The sequence below is a fragment of the Calonectris borealis genome, chromosome 5 (genome assembly GCF_964195595.1).
Source record: "Calonectris borealis chromosome 5, bCalBor7.hap1.2, whole genome shotgun sequence".
NCBI lineage: Eukaryota > Metazoa > Chordata > Aves > Procellariiformes > Procellariidae > Calonectris > Calonectris borealis.
Window position 1 is genome coordinate 27,115,014 of NC_134316.1, and position 19,235 is coordinate 27,134,248.

The 19,235-nt window shown below is 39.6% G+C and overlaps 1 protein-coding gene across 14 annotated transcripts in view; it reads right to left on the minus strand.

Moving 5' to 3' along the window:
* LIN52 (lin-52 DREAM MuvB core complex component) overlaps positions 1 to 19,235 on the minus strand; it is a 57,713-nt gene that overhangs the window by 22,302 nt on the left and 16,176 nt on the right. Inside the window, exons 6-7 of one of the 14 annotated variants that reach the window (XR_012673882.1) lie at positions 5,012 to 5,084; positions 4,075 to 4,276 (exon numbers count right to left, since the gene is read on the minus strand). The exons of 9 other annotated variants lie outside the window; for them this stretch is intronic. Coding sequence is in view for 1 of the 5 variants with exons in the window: in XM_075151599.1 (XP_075007700.1) it covers positions 16,623 to 16,741 (119 nt within the window). In the remaining 4 variants the exon portion in view is untranslated. Of the gene's footprint in view, positions 1 to 4,074; positions 4,277 to 5,011; positions 5,085 to 9,843; positions 9,971 to 16,592; positions 16,742 to 19,235 lie in introns of those variants that run through there. 4 more of the 14 variants (XR_012673881.1, XR_012673879.1, XR_012673883.1 and 1 more) reach the window with 4 other exon arrangements.

Genomic DNA, 19,235 nt, shown 5'->3' on the forward strand with positions numbered 1-19,235 from the left:
GACTGAACCAATATTATTTGATTTACACATGAAGTAAACCAAGAATCCTTTTGCCACTAGTACGACGATACAACACATGAAATTACATAGAGGACTTCTATAAGTTCAAAAAATCCAAGTAAAAATACAAGTAAATGATTGAAATCTCAGTGTTCCAAGGCCAAAGCCTCAACCTTAGTTAAACCAGAATTATGGAAGAGCAGCAATATGCAGTTTGTGGACTGCAGAAGAAAACCTTCACAGTTGCCTCCATAATTTTATTCTTTCCTCCACATGAATCAAAGGCAATTTCTTTAATGACTACCCTTATCCCTATCCTCATCCTTCCCTGTATATTCACTGCTTGCTTAGTCCAGCTTTTTCAGTTATACTACTGACTAGTTTCATGCGCTCTGCCCGCCACAATCCTCTTCTCTTGGCAACAATACCCTGAGCTGAGGAATATTTGAAAGTCCAGAAGAGAGTTCAGGGAATTCAAAACCATCTTCACCATCTCCAAGTTGGTCACAAGACATCTGAGGAAATGCACTGATTTAGAAATGTTACAGTTTTTACACCATCCAAACGCTACTAGAGTCAAGTTCAAATGAATAGAGAAAAAATGTATATTTGGAAGAGTTAAAAATCATGGGAAAATTGTTGTTACTCAGAGAAACTGTCACTAGTTTTAATCTGACCTAATTGATAACAAAATTGTAATACCACTCAGGGCTGTTTGGAATAGATATTAAAATATAAACAATGCAGGCTCTGCTACAATTATTACAATTTAGCTGTTAATGAGCTCAAAGGCAACTAGGCAAGGCCCAGTTGTAAAAGCAGATGTATAAGATGCACCCAAAAATAAGCCCTTCCGGACCCATGAAGAAATGTGAGAACATTTTTCATAAACAACTTCACACTTCTCGTACCCATGGGTTTTGAAGAAAAGCTTAAAGACATGATTCAAATCATAGAATCATAGAATCATTAAGGTTGGAAAAGACCTCTAAGATCATCGAGTCCAACCGTCAACCCAACACACCATGCCCACTACACCATGTCCCTAAGCATCACATCTACACATCTTTTAAATACTTCCAGGGATGGTGACTCCACCACTTCCCTGGGCAGCCTGTTCCAAGGCCTGACCACTCTTTCAATAAAGAAATTTTTCCTAATATCCAATCTAAACCTCCTTTGGCGCAACTTGAGGTCATCTCCTCTCATCCTATCGCTAGTTATTTGGGAGAAGAGACCAACACCTACCTCGCTACAACCTCCTTCCAGGTTGTAGAGAGCGATAAGGTCTCCCCTCAAGAAATACAGAGGTATCGGAGTCTGCAGATATCTCCTGAGAGTAGCAGCCAGAAGAAACTCCAGTTTCTTGAAACCCAGAAATAAAGCATACTAGTCAACTGTCATTCCTAAAAAAACAACCCAAAACAAACAAAACAACATTATTTTTCACTCCAGAAGCACTACTGAGAGCAGCCCAGTAAGCTTTGGTACTCTTTTGCTTCCAAAAATCTCTTCATGTTTATTCCCAGTCCATGCATACCGCTGGTCTGAGGTCATGTCTACCATTACTTTCTTCTCTTATGACAACTGAATACAGTGCCATAGCTATCTTTTAATGAGCAGACTAGCGTTCTTCATCCATTACTGGAAACCAAGAACAGAGGCACTGCAATACAGCAGAAGGCAAACCATCTACAAGACAGCTCAGAAAGTAAAGCAGAAGGTGGCGATGGCCATGAGGAGAGTCCATAGATTTAGTGACTGGTGAGATTGCTCTGAGGGTTGAGGGGCATTGAAGAAGCTTTGGAAGCCAGGAGAACCCAGAAGACTTTATGATCCAGTGACAATGGGACTATCAGACATATTTGGAGGTAGACAGGCACAGCGGAGTAGAAGAGGTATAAGTAAAAAGAGGATATAACAAAAAAGTGATGAGTGAAGAAAATTTAATCTACAAGAAGAGAACAGATCAAATGATAAGGTATACAGTACAATATCATATGAGGAAAATTGTACAGAATCAGAGAATCATTCAGGTTTGAAAGGACCTTGGCAGGTCAACCTTCTGTTCAGAACAGACAGGCTGCTCAGGGCTTTAGCCAGTCAAGTCTTAAAAACATCCATAAATGGAGACTGCACAACCTCTCTTGGCAATCCTTCCAATACTTGACTGCTCCATGCCGGAAAAGTTTTCTCTTGAATCCAGTCAGAAACCTTCTTGCTTCATTTATGACTGTTGTCTCTCGTCCTCCCACCATGCAGCACTGTGCAGAGCCTGACTCCATCTTGTCAATAACGTCCTCGCAGGTACAAGCAGGTCCCTGTGAAGTCACCTCTTCTCCATGCTGAACAAGCCCCGTTTCCTCAGCTTCTGTTCACAGGGCAAGTGCTCCAGCCCCCTTGGTGATCATCTTGGTGGCCCTCTGCTGAACTCACTCCAATTTACCAATGTCTTCCTCATGCTGGACATGGAGGACGCCACTGAATGTGGCATTGCAGATGCAGACTAATGACTGCTGAGTAGAGGTGGACAATCACCTCCCTCAATCTACTGGCCATGCTTCTATCAACAGATGTATATGCAATCCTACATTCCTTTCCCAAATATTACCTACCGGCAATATTCCTGTTCAACACTGTTTCGTAGCCTTTAACGCTCCACCCAGCCACTGCTTTGCTTATTGTTCCAGGAAACCTGAGCACCATAGTCAAGAGTCAGTGCACTTCATGCCCTGAGACAGGGGAGGAACTGTCTTCTCCTCCAAGTTTTATACGCATACATTAGAAAACACAAATTGTAAGCATTTTTTTTAAATTAATATGCTCTCTATTTTCAAGTAAGTCAGGTACTAGGTGTGAAAATCTTGAGGCAACCTAGAGAACTATCTGTTGAAAACCAAGTGACAGCTTGGCCTGCTACCCAGAAACATCCATCACCCAGCCCTTTTCTGTTGGGATTTGTGTTGAATGACGTCTTCTGCAGGTTAACAATTAGTTTTTAGCATAAGAGTCCTCTGTCATCGTCGTCATCTCCCCAGGAGAGAGAAACAGGCTGAGTGATTTTTAGATTATATGCTCTGATAAGACACAGGCTCCTGACTCCCTGTGTGCTTGTGCCATGCAGGCCACCTGCTCTATGGAGCTGCCACCGGGGACACCCTCAAAAAGGTTTAATAATAATGTTCTCTCTAGAGACGTAACTCAGAGCATGCTCTGAATTTACGTTCTATATCACTGACTAAAATCTTTTATATAAAATCCTATCAATAGAGAGGATCTAAGACTAGTCGCTAAAAAAAAGAGTAAGACAGTATATTGTAGAAATGTTATTTCCTATTAAACAAGAATCTGCCAGGTTTGTAGTTATAAAAACCGCAAATGAACACAGGAATTGACAGAGCAGAGCAGATCAGTGATCTACCCAGCCAGGTATCCTGTCTGACTGCACCCAATATCAGAAACATCACAGAAAAAAAAAAAAAAGGAACCCCATTATGAAGACATATGGAATAATCGTCTCTAAAAGATTCCTCCTCTTCCTAAGTGCTTGTTTTATATCCTGAAGCAGTTGATATTTCCTACATCATTTTATTCTGCTGTAACTAGAAATGTTCTCATCATCCATTTAATTGCCTGATTCCTTTTCAATAGATGCTAAGTACTTGGTCTAAAAAAAAATCCCAGTGTGGCAGAGTTCCATATCAAATTATTCGTGGTGTTAAAAGCATTCCTTTTTGCTACTTTTAATCGGACTGGCTTCCATTACTTTTTTCTGAATTCCCCCCTCTTATTCTTTTCAAGGTTGGGAGTCAATAGGAATTTTCAATTTATCTTCTCAATTGTAGAGATGTAGAATAACAACTGCTCTACCTTTCAAAATCAAAGAGATCCAGTTTTTTTCACATTCTCATGAAGAAATCTCTTGATTTATAAGCAGCTCTCTAGAAGTGCATGGTATATTTTACACTATCTCGAAATTATTCCTACCAAAAGACTGCCTGAAGTGTCCGAGTATCTGAACTGACAAAGGAGAGAATGAGACTTACTTTCTTTCTGGGAAAAGATTATGAAACCTGATGCAGAAATACGGGTTGTAAAGTGCAAACAATTATTAAAGTCAAGCAGAAGAGGTGGGAAACAGCACAATAATTTGCTGTGTCTTGGAGATTCACTCAAGCCTAAAGACATACAGGGGTAGAGCAATCTGCTCTGCTTCATCATGCTGGGGACTCTGCTTCCACCTGGTTTTTCTGGGCCATCCCAGGAGCTCAGGAGGCTTGAGAGGTACATGCAAAACATGGTTAAATGCTGCCACATTCACCAATTGCACACAAACTCCAATTACTTTGTATAATTCTGCCAGCAAGTTTTTAGTTCAGAAATATCAAAATCCTATTAAAAAAACCCACATACCGAGTATCAGAACAACTTAGCATAACTATTTTTATCAGTCCAAGCATAAAGAACTACCAAGTGAAGCTGGCCCAAGTACAGATCCTTGTGTCATCACCTTCTATCCAACTCAACTTATGTCAATTATTTTGAAGCCTACTCATTACAAACCTACCAAAGTGACAAATCTTTGTTAAGGAAAAAACCTACATCAGTGTAGTTTAACTAAAACTTTGTGATTACAAATGCATACAAAGATCATACTTAATTTGTTAACTTTCTCAGACTTACCTAACCAGAAGTAACAGCAAATTACAATTACTTTACAACTTCTTGAAAAAAAGATTTTGCTATTTACGTACATCACGTAAAACATTTAAAGATCTTATAGCCCTTCAAGCAGCCTGCAATTTATACAGAAAGTGAAGGTCCAGAGAACAAATTTTACTTCACTCTTTCCCTTCTATTTTATAATAGAAGAAAAAGCAAGGCTGTTACTAATTGTTGCCACGTTTGAACTTCAAGTATGTCCTCTTCTGTTTCTGATAATAGTTCTGAATTATATTATTTTGGTGTCAGAAAGCATTATCTCAAATACAACAAGAGTTGTGTTACTTACAGGTAAGGTTTTCTTTGATAGATACAATTATTGGGCTAGAATGACAGCACACCCCAGCAGACAGCACTTTAGCCTGCAAATGGAAACGTGGTTTCTATTCCTGATGCAGTCACTCCTGCTATGTGACTTCTCCATCCATCCTTCAGGTTCCCCCACCCATGAATTGGTGTATTTCTCTGTCAGGTTTTAAGATTGAGGGAATAGAATTATTATGAAACAAGGAAATCTCATTTTAATCTCATAAATAGTGTTTTAGATCCAAGGCTTAGATCCATGCCAACTAAATTAAGGTTCCAGACTGAGGTGTCTAAGTTGAGAACTTTGTATAAATTTACAGAAAGATACAAATGCCTCCAAAACAGCAGTTCAGCTTATTTAAGATCTGTCTGTGTGTACAGCTTAGAGTGATTCTATTTCTGATTCGGAGAGTCCAGGTAGGTGTCAAAAGGTAACAGCTGCAGACACTGGTCCCAAACGTCAGGCATATCTTTTTGTGGCATTTCCTAGGACTGCCTTCTTAAGCAATTGGTCAAAAGAGCCTTGAACACTCCTGCAGAAGACTGTTTTTATGTCATCAAAGCCGTTCAAGGAATACTCCACAAAGTTTATTCCATACGTATCTGCTGTTAGGACATGTAATGCCAAAGTAGAGGAAGCCAACATGTTCAACAAAGTGTCAACAAAAAGAGAAGAAAATAGCCAGGATGCTAGTTTGACAAATACCTTTAAATAAATACAGTTAGCTAGCAATGCCGGCATACATCTTGAATAATTATTTGGATGCCTGGAAGTTCTTGTTGTTGATCAAGTACCCACTCTGCTACATGGTGTACAGACACAGGACAAGTTATTTCTGCCCTAAGGAACTTAGAAGAGACACTATATAAATACAGACAGAGAATAGAGGTACACAGTTAAATGAGACAACACTGAAAAGTATCACACTCACAATACCTCATCTGAACAGTTATCAAGATTTCTATACATATACAGCAGGTGGCAGGAGGATGAGCTAGCTCCCTGGATGTTTACAGAGTATGCCTCCAAAGTGTGCAGGGAAACCAGTTTCTTAGAAAACACAGTAATGGCTCATGGTCATTTGCATTCTTGACAGACTGGAAGTGTCTGTTGTCTTTCTGCTCCTGGATGCAGCATATTAGATAAAGCACCAAAAAAAACCATGAAGAGAAAGAAAAGTGGTTTGATACAATACCAAAGTATGTGGAGAAATGTATGGAGATCTTGATCACTGTCAAACTGATGAGCTCAACTTTACAAGTGGAACAAGATTTGTTAAGATCAGAGTAAAAGATTCTGGAAAAGGTGTAATAAGAACTTGGATAAGAGCTGAGTGGATAGATAGGAAAGGTTTTGTTCCATAGGTGTTATATAGAAAAATGGAAGAAGATTTAGGTTATAGCTTGGATGTCTGGACTTACTGGAGAGTCAAGAATTATAGTTGGTCACAAGGCTAAACGAGGGACAGAAACGGAGCAGTGTTCACAGTCATCAAAAAAGGGGTCACAGACAATTTGCTTGGAATAGGAGAAGAAGAGAGTAAAAAGCTCCAGTTTCCACATCTACTCGGGTCCTCAGATATAAAGGAAATGAAGGGGCTGGTAGAAGGCATTTTTAATCCCGCAGGTTCTAGAAAGGTAGTGATGTTCATCAGCTCCTGATGAGGTCTGAATACTCTGAAATGGGTATGTTGCTAACTTACAGTCACAATACGGAACAATATGTAAACAACATGAGGCAAACAAAGCCATGCTACATAGTTCTGATTTGGGCATTCATGCTAACTCCACTTGATAGCTGTGTTTCATGTACATAAATTTTATCATTTCGTTCAAATTATTTGGCTGCTCAGGAGTAATAAAACACTATGTTGCGTGAGTACAGTAATGTTTCTACAGAAATGATATTAAACAGCATATCTACTGAAAAAAATAAAGATAAAAGAATGCAGAAAAGACAGGAAACAAAGACAAAATACTACAGAACTGACATTCTCTTCGTGCATAGTAAAGATTTTTCACTTCTCAGCTTTGTTGCCATAGCCAGTTACCATTTGAATCATTACACTACATCTACATCCCACTATCCTCATGATTTAATTAGAAGCTAAGTGATACCCACTCTAAATATCATCAACATTCACAATCTCTCCTCCTCACAGTGACCCACATGCAAAGGGCCTACAAACTCCCATTGTCACCAGCCTAAGAAATGACCTTCACTGGGACAGATACTGCCACTGGCTTGAAGAACCTGTGCCCTCTCTGGGAATCCAGCAGTAGGTCTGAGCTAGCAAGTACTGTGGGACTACTCAAAAGGATCGAGTGCTTAACATGGCCTTTGGTGCTGAACTTATTGAAAGATCACTGCTTATTTGCCCACATGACACAAATACCAAGATGACGGGCAGACAAGCAGATGGACAGACAAATAATGTAAGTCAGGAAAGAGAAGACTACTAATAGGGCTCGCCCAAATGCTAAATGTTTAAAGGAATACTTTGAAATCCTGAAAATCAATTTTGTTGCAGGGTACAGCACACCAGCCTTAAATTCCTTTCTTATTAATCCATGGATGTGTTGGCTTTTGTTTTACCCACTAGGCAGGGGGCACTCAAAATCCTCATTAGGAAGTGATCTGCAGCTACGCACCAGAGAAAAAAGGAAGAGTACAGCCTGTAGGAGTTCAGATTTCAGTTAAGGCACTGCTTAGCAAGAAGAGAGAGCAGCAGGTACATTTTCAATGCCATCTGCTGGATAAGATGGACAACTCCAATAAAGGTTAAAAACCATCTATCATCAGCAACGCATGCCAACAATTCCCTCCTCTTCATACCTTACCTAAACAGAGATCAAAATTGAAGTTGTCTTAATAAGCACATCTTATTCCCCACGCTCTGTCAATGCATCCAAAAAAGCAAATAAGCCAATAGTTATGAAAACATTCGGATGCGTAAAAATGACGGCATGTTACTCCTGCTGAGAATTCAGGGGGTTCTGACAGGGGAAAATACCTTAAATTGGATTTGATGAGAAGAGCCTGATGCCTAGATTGCAAAATATGTTTCTGCACTGGGTCCACCTCATTTCCCATCCTAGAACGGCTAATACTTCTTTCTGAAGACAGCAATTAAAAAGCCACAAAACAGGAAGGTTTTTTCCTCTTGCCTGAAAAGTATTTTTCCCATTGGAAAGACCAACAATTGGCAGTGTTCACTCAGCTAAGGGAGTAGAAACAGACTTGTGTGTCACAATAAAACGGAACAGACCACTACTTTGAAGAGACAGGTAACTTCTATTGCTAAGGAAATCTAACACAGAAAATATCCTAGAATTTGAAGACAGGTATTTATTAATACAGAGTGAATAAAAGGTCAGCTTGATCTTGAAGATGAGGAACAACTTTCTGACTTTTGTGAATTATATTCTGGTTGTTCAAATTGCAAAGCTTCATTAAATGTGTCTCAATTGTTTGCAGAAACCACTGATGCCACAGATATCTATAATTTCCCATAAAGGACACCTGGACACATTCCTCTTGTGATAGTGTAACCAAAGAGAGACCATTCTGGAGACTGGTGGAATGACCTTCTTGGTCTACCATGCCATTTAGATGGCCTATTGTATCACCCGGATTCATTAAAAAAGAGGGATAGACATGAAGTGGGGTCTGGCATGAGGTTGATATAATTTGTATAAGAGATGCAGCAACAGATTGCACTCCCAGGTCCTCAAATACGAAAATCATACTTGCTGACGTGAAAAAACAACAATTGTTAATAAACAGATATTCTGCTCTTCAACACTCCATATGGCAGTCTGATGGATTAAACACCAGCAGAGTGTTGATCACTCTAAAAGCTCATATTGACATGATCTGGAAAATCTGTCTATCTACAATTTACGAATTCTGGTTAATTTAATTAAAATGCTGCATCACTAAGTGCCTTAATATGTGGAAAGCCATAAGCTTGTGAGGTTCCTGGCACATGCCTGCTTTCAGAAAAAGCTACAGAACAAACTAGCAAGAGTCTCCTGTTTAATTCGCGATACACAAATGAAGACTCCCGAGCTACAGAATCAGCCTAAGTTTACATGCAGGGAGAAGAAAGCAGAAAAATCTCCAAAATAGGCAGAGGGACAGCTGATACAGTAAGGCTAAGTAAGAATGCCAGTAGCATGAGAGAAACAAGGACATAGGCTGTCAAGGTACTGGTGACTTCTTTGAAAGGGGCCAGCCAAGGTTAAAGGAAACTAGATGGGTTATAGTTAGCAGACTGAGAAATGGAGAGAGAGGGGTGGGTTTCAGGAGAGGAACTGCCCCCTTGCAAGGGGACAAAGTCCCTAGAGAGAAGGAGCCCGTGATCAACATGTTTGGCCAAAGGTAAACCCAATGCTGTAATCTACCTTTCCAAGGGAGGCTTGATATCTGGCTGCTTCTTAAATTGAGACAGGCTACAGCACATACACAATCAATTAATGCAATTTAGCTAAGGGGTGGTACCTGTTTATTTTCAATTTGGTGCCAACACCATGAAAGAGAATCCTTGAGGCTGAGCCAGCTTAGAAAATTTTTTCCTTGCTAGAAGCATGGCTGGATGAAAAAATACAGACATTCCCAAAATGTCCCAAAAACCCTCTGACAAAAGACAAGTGAGTAAACTGCTGGGATGTGGAAGCAGATGATAGTTTGGGAAACAGATGGAAAACCTTTTCCACATTTGCAGCAGCTCTGAGTTAAAGGAAGCTAAGGCATTCCTGGTACGCTCATTACTGTCTCTGGAATGGACCCATGTGTATTAATACTTTTCTTACACTTAATAATAGCTCCTTTTTTTCTTCCTAAACCAAAGATGACGATGCTGGGTTCAGTTCTTAGCAGCTGAAGCTGAGGATGCAGTATCAAGGGTTTTCCAGGCATGACTGCTAAAATTTGAGGAGTCTGAAAAGAGGAAAGTGGTGTTATCAGGGAGATGTCATGGAAGGATAGCCGGAAGTCCCCATGTTACTACTGTCTCAGTCCACTATAATTCAGCAAAGCATAAATCCTTTTTTTCTCTTTGCATTCTCAAAACTATGTAAAGTAAAAAGAAAAATTTCTAGAAGGAAGGAACAGCAATTTTCCCCAGGAACACATTAGTTTAGGCTCATTCCTTGTTAAGAAACATTAAACAGAAACAATTTTGGATTTTGTCCTGCAGAATGATCATCTTATTTGGAAAAAGAGGAGCAGTCTCTCTAGTATGGCAATTGGTCCCCTACTTGTACAGGCAGATGAGGGTCTGCCTGCAAAACCCAGGAGGATCTGCTGACTTTCTGCAGCAGAGAATAGGGCATGCAAAGTTGTGAAGAAGGCCTGATTGCATTCTACATCTAGCACAGTAGTATAAAGGAAGACCACCACCCATTTAAAGCCACTTCAGCTGTGTTTCTACAATTCATTGCATGACAAGAAAGAACACTGACATTTTACAATGCACACCCCTATACTAATTTTTCCCATAATGGTAGAACTCAGAAAAATTGACCTGGAGTAAATAAAAAACAAAGCCATGTGCTTAGAGAATAAAACTAATTTTAAAAAAGTCCAATCACATTTACATTTCACTCTCCCATATCACCTCCATGCTTCCTCTAGACTATTTCAAACTACTTTTCAGGACATGTGACTGAGCATGCTGGAGCCAAAGTTAATTATTTCCATATTCAAATACAAGACTACTGATCTCCTATACTATTACAAGCATAAGAGCCAAGAAAAAGTGCCTAAGACAGAAAGCAAGATGGGAAAAAAAGCCTTCCTTCCCCTAAGTCTTCTCTTCAGAGAGACCAACCAGGCTGGCTTCAAAACAAGAGCAAGTGATATAACCAAACAAAAGCAGATCTGAAAGGTGAGCAAACCCCACAAGCCACACAGTCATTATTACTGTGTCGACAGCACACTTGTTAAAAATGTATATTTTAATTTTCTGTATTGCTAAAGGTCCCAATTTGCCCAGGGATCTAGCTAAGCTGCCATTTTCTACCACGACAGAGTCTAATCTTTATTTAATGGATTTAGCATCTATCTTCACTAGAGTGGTCTCTAAGGGAAAGGGGAGGGGAGTATGAAGGGGCATGAAGAGATGATCAGAGCCCCCCTCTCCTTCATCCATCCGGCGCTCATGTTTGTGTTCAAAATTCAATTACCTCCTTATTGATACTTCACAGAGATATTTAAGCTGCAAACATGAAGCCCTGATTTCCCAAGGGGCCATGCCCCTCTCTATTTCACTGCTCTGCTTCCCCCAGGGTGAATTCCTGAGGCGTCCATATTAATAGGTAATCAGTCACAATTCATTTATTAAACAGCTAGCAAGGTTTATCAGCCTGCCCTGATTAGCCGGAAGAAGCCACTGAATTCCTAATTTATTTATGGAAATGTAAGTGTCTTTTTGAATTCCATTCATGAAAGACAGGGGTGCCGTGGGTCTGGCACACTGAATTCTAACAGGGAAGCAGCAGGCAACCCGGAGACCGGGGACTTTGCAACTTCAGCCCAAGAAATGCACTACAGTGACCCTAGCGTGATCAATAGATTTAGGGACAGAACCTCATACAAGCATTCACAAGCCAGTTCTTCAGAGAGTAGGCATTGCCACCCATTGCAACTAGAGGATTACCATCCTGATGGCTCAGGGTGTGGATTGGCTGAACAAAGTTCCCTAAACAGAAGAGGTGATGTGGTGAAACTGGGTCAAAATAATAAAAAAAAATAGAAGCATTTTAAAAAGTTCCGATAAAACATTCAGAATAGTGCTGAAAACAACTGCCAAGTAACACTAATATTTACATATAATGTTCAGCTTTTTGAAAACTGCAGACTGTTACAACCTTTAAATTATTTTTGCTATAATCATTTCAACTGAACTGGTTTTAAAATGCAACAAACACTGCCACTGTACTTTCAAAGTAAGACACAGAAGCTCAGGATGCTGCTGGATTACTAGAAAGTGAAAATGGCTAACAACAAAAAAAGAAGTCACGTCTCTCTTGGAGAACTCAGTAAAACGCAGACCTTGAAAAGACTTATACATGCACCTAATACATCTTAAGGCAATTAGGATACAGCTTCAGATAACTTAAAGCTTATATACAGGCCTCTGAAGGTTCAAGGCCACCACTGGTGAAAAACACTTTCTTTTTATCCCTTTCATGTGTGTAGTTATCTCTGAAACTCATATGCACCTGAATTTTACCCACCATAGTTACTTAACCATAAAACAACTAGGAATGGAAGACTATAGAAAATGTTTATTTCCTTTTTCTCCTCTGTACAAATTTGTGTCAACTAACTTTCACTGTATCCCCCCCTCGGTGTTCAGTGACTTTTCTGAACAGCTCAACTGGGAAGTAAACATAGGGATTGTATTTTTAAATCCTCCGACTGAGGAGGATGTCCCTCAGGCAGATGCAATAGCCAAAAGGGTATTTTTAATTCATTTTTTCCTAAATTATTTAGACCTCAAAACTGACAGAGTTTAACAATGTACAGTGTTATATGGAATATAGACAGAAGTATGTTTAAACACATTGAGAGCATTTCTGTAACACTAATTCTGAGACACTGTTATCAGACATTTTGTTCACTGACTTCAGTACTCTGATGTGATTATTAACTGACTAGGAAAGTATTCAAAACTAACAAGTCAAAGCGCAAGTAATGTAGGGTGCAGGTGCCACTCCACAATATTGTATCTCACAGAAATTATTTCAGTTCAATCACAATTACTTGAAAATATATTTCAAATAACAATCCAAAATCCTATGTAGTTTAAAACTGGTTACACCTATGTTTACCCTCTGAATTTACAAGCACAAGCTCAATAGTTGCATACAAGGTTTTAATTTGCTTAAGATCTCATTATGCAAAAATTTCACTAGTGTATTAACACTGATATAAAATCCCCACTTCAACTACACTAGTACAACCTATACCCTTCAATAAAAAAGATATGATTTCCTCTCAAATTACAGTGGTCAGACATGAAAAGATGTAGTACATGCAATAAATACATCCAAAATGCTAGAAGGAATGAATATTTGAATTCATCTACAACCAGAACTTGTATGTTGCAGGTGTTGGAAGTCAGGGATGGCATGGGGAAACGAATCCTGGAAGAAGCATCTTTTCACTGTCCAAAAAAGTAATCAATAGCTTAATTGTTATCAGTTTGTGTTTTATGCAGACAAGAGTAATTCAGCGTATTTTTCCTACTATGACAAGTAGCTCCTAGAGGAAGGGAAAAAACACAATTTACAGGAAAGGTTTCTCAATACCTTTCCTCCACTGTATAAGGAGGATTTCCATGCTGGCACACTGGCAGACATCACAGGATTTTACAACAGGCCCAAACATCTAATCAAGATGTGGCTCTCAACAGCCAGTTTCTCCAGCCCTTATTGCTTGGGGAACTGCAAATGCTACCAATGAAAATAAAACAACCTGTTTCCTTCCTGAATCTAGCCATACTTTACCTTTTCCCCCTTCAGCAGTAAATTCACAACGGTGACTTCAAGCGAGGGCTTGCAGAGTACACGAGACGGAACTCACCACGAGCAGGTAAAGCAGGACACTCGCGCATGTTCCTACTGGGAAGCTCACTGAGCATCAAACTCAACATTATTTTCACTCACTCAATACATAAGCTCCTTATCACACAGAAAACTGCAGCACCATCCATAACGGATGTCCAACCCATGCTGCCCAAATGTATTGGAGAATATAAGCTGTAATCACGTTGCAGTTATTTCTAGTCTTCACAGATGTTATTTCTAGTTATCTCTAGTTATTTCTAGCCTTCACAGCTTTCGAAACACAACCGAGTGAAAGCAATGCATTACCGGCTTTCTGAAACCAAAGACAATTGCTCCAGGAGATGCAAACTGTTGTCATTCATGTCAGTAAATGTTTCTTCCTTGGCTGTTTAAGACACCAGTGCTAGCACTGAAATTATTACACACCGCTGCTTATGTTAGCATACACCCAACGAAAAGGGCTTACCTATCCACTGCCTTGCATTCTTATCCGCATGTCAACGCCCCCCCAAATGTCACCAGCTAGCTTCCCAAGCCTTCAGCTTCCCTTATGCCATGCACTGTCAGCACAAAACCATGTATATAGAAAAGCAAACCTACAAAACTATAAGAGAATAGAATTTAGTATTACAACAGAGAACACAGCATTATAATAATTAACTGCTTGACTCATTTTCAAACTAACCATTTTAAAATCCATTTTAATGTAACCAAGTCCGATACAGAATACCCAGCCGAACCCAGCATGATACTGCACATCCAGCAAGGCAGAACTGGGGTTCATGTCCCTGTATAACACCCAAAGGAAGGGTTTGGAAATAAAAAACAGAAGTATTACATAGATATTCCTTCCTTTCTAAATGCCACTTGATACAACTCGATGACAAATGCCTATTACTCTGCTGAAAATTACTGCTCATACTTTCATCCTGTCTCATCTAGTCATCCATCTTATACACTTATTTCTAATGCTCCCGTAACAATGCCCATATACTTCTAAGGTTACTACAGTAACGAACTGTATGGTTACAATAAAGGCTGGGATAATTATTTCCTGTCTTTCTTGAACATATAGTCAGTGCTGGTAACATCGTATTTCTAGTGACTTACACAAGGAACTTCGCAAACCGCATACACAAAAATTATTTCCTACGCTACTTAAATGCTGTAACTTAAGTGACAGCCATTTACATGCAGAGCAGAACACAGTTCAGAATAAAAATGAGGATCTCTAATTGACACTGGAGAAAATTAGATTCTAATTGCATATGCTCTATTTTGCTGATGACAATGAAGTTAGCATTTGCAAAAAAAGTGTTATGAGTTCTTTAATGACCAACAGGTTATTAAGACCTTTGTCATATAACTCATTGGAAATGTAACATTTCCAACAGCAGAGAGCCCTCTAGAGCTACCACGGGATAACAGTTCAACAACCCACCCGGACAAGGGCACCAACGCTGCTCACTGCAACACCTGGGCTCTTCACGGATTTCCCTCCAGCTACTGACCAAACCTGATTTTGGTCAGGTTCAGTGTAACGGAGATTAAACCCTAGAGTGAGAAAACAGAAGTCACATTTCAATTTGAAGAAAATGGGAGCTAGTATTTGTTGAATTGCTGCTGAACCTAGGAAGCTTTAAAATGTAACAATAGGTTTCGGAGATGTCGTGCAAGGACTTAAAGAGAGACTTACATTATTTGTAATACAGATGTTTGTAAAACATCACCAAATATCTGGAAAGCCAGATTTTACATGACAGTGTATACTGACACCAAAATAATTGGCACTTTGTGCAGTTTAAACAATATGCGGATATATGCCTCGCAGCACAGAAATATGGAAATGGAAATCCCTATCAATGTAGAATAATTTCTATGCAGAAAATATATTCTGCTGAACTTTATTATAATAAGCTTCACTAGCTTCACTAAAACAGTGCTCAAAACAACACACAAGCGAAATCTGCTTAATCGGTTATTAGACGCCTTTTAATTCCCTCCACTCTTGTGCTTGTGCTGTAGCAACCACTCAGTAAAAATGCCTCCTCAAAATTAAACTGCGAACTGAAAATCTCTACTTCTGCAGCATGGAGTTTCCTATTCCCATCTCCCCAATTATAGCAAAAAGTTGTAAGATAAATCACAGGAAAATAATTGAACTACAATATCCTTTAGCTTTACTGTCAAGACTTACAACTGTGAAAAGCAGTAAACGTAACTTTATTCTCTCCTCATTGTGACCAAAAATTTCTGCAAAAATAAAATTTCTGAAAGAATAAACCCACCCATTTTCTCAGAACCAAAACCCATCAATACATAACATTTTGGGACTGACAACTGAAGTACAGTACACCAACCACAGGTTTCCACATTTTAAGAGCCTAAGTTAACCACTGAGTAATGAGCTTAACTTTCTGTGTGTTAAATTCATCAGGCTTAATTATGACATAAGTTTGCAGTGTGTTCAGGGAACAACAATCTCTTGGACACTTTAAAGAATCCACAAACAGCCTTCAAACGTGCTTTCATGGGCAAGTATAAAGTAATGTTTTATTACCAAAATAAATTTCTAAGAGCCAGCACTTCACTGGAGGGGGGAGGTGAAGAACAAACTTGCAATGAATATGATGAGAAGAGGTAGTATGTTTACTCTGCTGGCAATGGCATTAAACACCCTTTTTTGATCTCCAGCTAGAACTCAAAAAGCCACAGCAAAATCCTCCTGTACAGACAGAGACAATTCAAAATGTCTCAGCACCCCGACAAATTCACATTAGGATCAAGAGTTGGATTTTTAATAGGGAAGTAAGCAATAGGTATGTAGTAAATTCTCCATCACTATTAATTTGTTTTAGTGAGACAGGATTTTTTTTTTCTCCTAAAAAGGACAGTTTTTAGACAAGGGAATTCAGGCAAGAAATTAACTCAAAGAAGCCTCCTAGCCACACGATCAAAAATTTTTCTTGTGACCTTCTAAACTGTACCTCTTTCCCACAGCTCAGGCTGGGTCGCATTTACAAGCTCCATTTCCTAGAGTGGCCTTTCAGGATGCTCTGGAAGAGTTGGAGAAAAGCGCGCTCTTTAAATTCTAGTCTTCTCAGAAGATTGCCCCTCGGCCTGAAACCAGGTAGACCTACACTTACAGAGTAACATATGAATAAGAGCAATAAAACACAGTTTTCAACACTTAAATCCATAAAGTGACTGGAACGAATTAGTATGAGTTATTTTAACTTGTCCTGAATTTAATAAGGTACTTCACATTGACTTCAGAGTGGGCTGAACTGACTCACCTAAAAACAGCGATGAAACAAAAATAAGACTTAGTACCAAAAAATTAGGTTCATTCCCTTCCTCTCCCTGCACATTTCTGTCTTATCATCTGACCTTGTACATCTGTTCCATAGTCTCATGACTGATCTGCTATTAAAAACCCTACCTTCAGCCAGTCTATCCTTTTACCTCTCAGTATTATGCAATTGGTAGGTATTTGATGAATATGTATCTCCAAGCACCCGCAACAACTAGGACGGAGAAAATGTTTTCCATTTGGCAATGTCTCCCCTTTCCTATCTCTTTTCCAAGCTCCCCCTCTTGGTCACTCAGCTTTGTGAATAAATCCGTTCTCTCCTCACAGCTTCCTCAAGCAGTATCAACATGAATTTCATTCTTCTTCTGTCCAAGCCAGCACCAAGACAGAGGAAATCTGTTATTTTCACTCTACAGACTCTCAGAAAAGACCAGCCTTACAAGTAGCAAAGTAAGCCACAAGAGCTCTCAGTCCAGTACAACAGTATTACACCAGCTCCAATTAATTAATACATAAGAAGTCCTTTTATAGCCATTAAAGTTAGATTTGTTTAATGAAAACAAACTGTATGGAAATGAATAAAAAAACCAGAGGAACAATAATGAAACCAGTCTAAAGAAATCTGTAAGAGGAGGTAAAGGCAAAGAAAAATTTGCAAGGAGATAAAGTCTTACATTATTAGACTAATGTATATAGCTGGGGGGAAATGTAAGCTTTCATGCACTTAAGTTATTACCTCTTTAATTAAAAATCATATGACATTATATTGTTAAATTTAACAAGATCCTGAAGAAGTATTACATAAAAATGTAGAAATAGGTAGACTTTCAATAGATAAAGCTATAGAGGCGTCGCTTTTCAGGGAATACACCACTGCTGTTGGGGAGGGTTGGCAAGAAACCTCCCTTTGCCTGCTCCTCCTGAATTGCGCAGAACGGTGAGTAGCTCTTCACACTGACACAGTCCGCTGTCAGGGGGCAAGACACTGAAAGAGTACTGGTCTGAGTATGGCAATTCCCATGGTCCTGTTAGAAGTTGTTTCCTGAACTGATATAATGTTGTGATCTATGCTATTTCTAGCAGAAAACATTCATTTAACCCAATGGGCTTCATCTGCTAATCCCAACAAGGCACTTAAAAAAAAAGGCAAACAAAAAACCCCCCAAAACCCAGCAAAAACCCAGCCCACACATAAACGGCTATCCAGGAAGTCAGAAGTACGATTCCCCATTCCAGCTATTTTTATCTCAAGCCCACTGCTATATTCAATAATGCATTCTAAAGGAGAAAATTATCAGAAAAAAATCACTCTGTTTTATATAGATTGCTCAGTTCTCTGTCCTAAACCCACAAAAGCTCATGGCCATAAACTCCAGTCCTGTTGGGATACATGGATATGCCAGGTTTTTTACAAGATTTTTATTCCATCCTATATCCAGTTTTCAATGCCCAACAAAATGCAAAGAGCTATCATTACTTGCACACTATTAATACCAGTGATCCTTTGATATTCTGAAATAAAGTTACTGTGTTCCTTTATAATCAAGTACAATCTCTATGCATCAAGGATCAGCACCGCAGTAGACAGGGCTTAGACATAAAACAAAAGGTATGTTCAGGTGAAATCAGCTGGACACGCCTGGGCAGAGGCACCAAGCAGATCCACACCGAGACCTGAGGGGAGCAAGAACACACAGCCATCCTCATTAGAAACACGTCAGGGCAGTAAACTAGATGTGTAAACCAAGGGTCATGGCAGAGTCCTCAGCTTCTTTTCCCTCCCCCCATAAAATGTCTGTTTCTGCAGGAGATATATGGGAACTAGTTATGAAAGTCAAGCAATTAAAAAGCATTTCTGAGGTATTCATGGGACTGTACCAGCCACAAGTGCCTGACAGCTCTACGCGTGTGCAAGTCCCTGGAGAGCCATCACACTTCAATTACTATCACTAACATTAGTCATTATCAGGCTGGCTTCGGTCCCTGGGGAAGGCAGCTTGTGATGACAATATCCAGCCTCTCCTTGTAAAACAATTCATTAGGCAAAGCGGAACAGCTGGGGCAGCCACGTGGAGGTCTGCAGAGTGGCCGCCCCACCGGGACCTCCAGCCCCCCTCTTCCTTTTGGAGAGGGGGAGCCACCGCCCCCATGACAGCTGTAAAAGCCTCTGGGGACACTTCAGGTTTAATCAGTGCTCCTTATACTCAGGGGAAGCATTTGACTGCAAACTTAAAATAATGGCACTCAGAAGGTTACAACAATCATCAGATAAGAGGCTTTAGGGCATTTTTATCTTGTTCTAATGCTCACAAGTTAA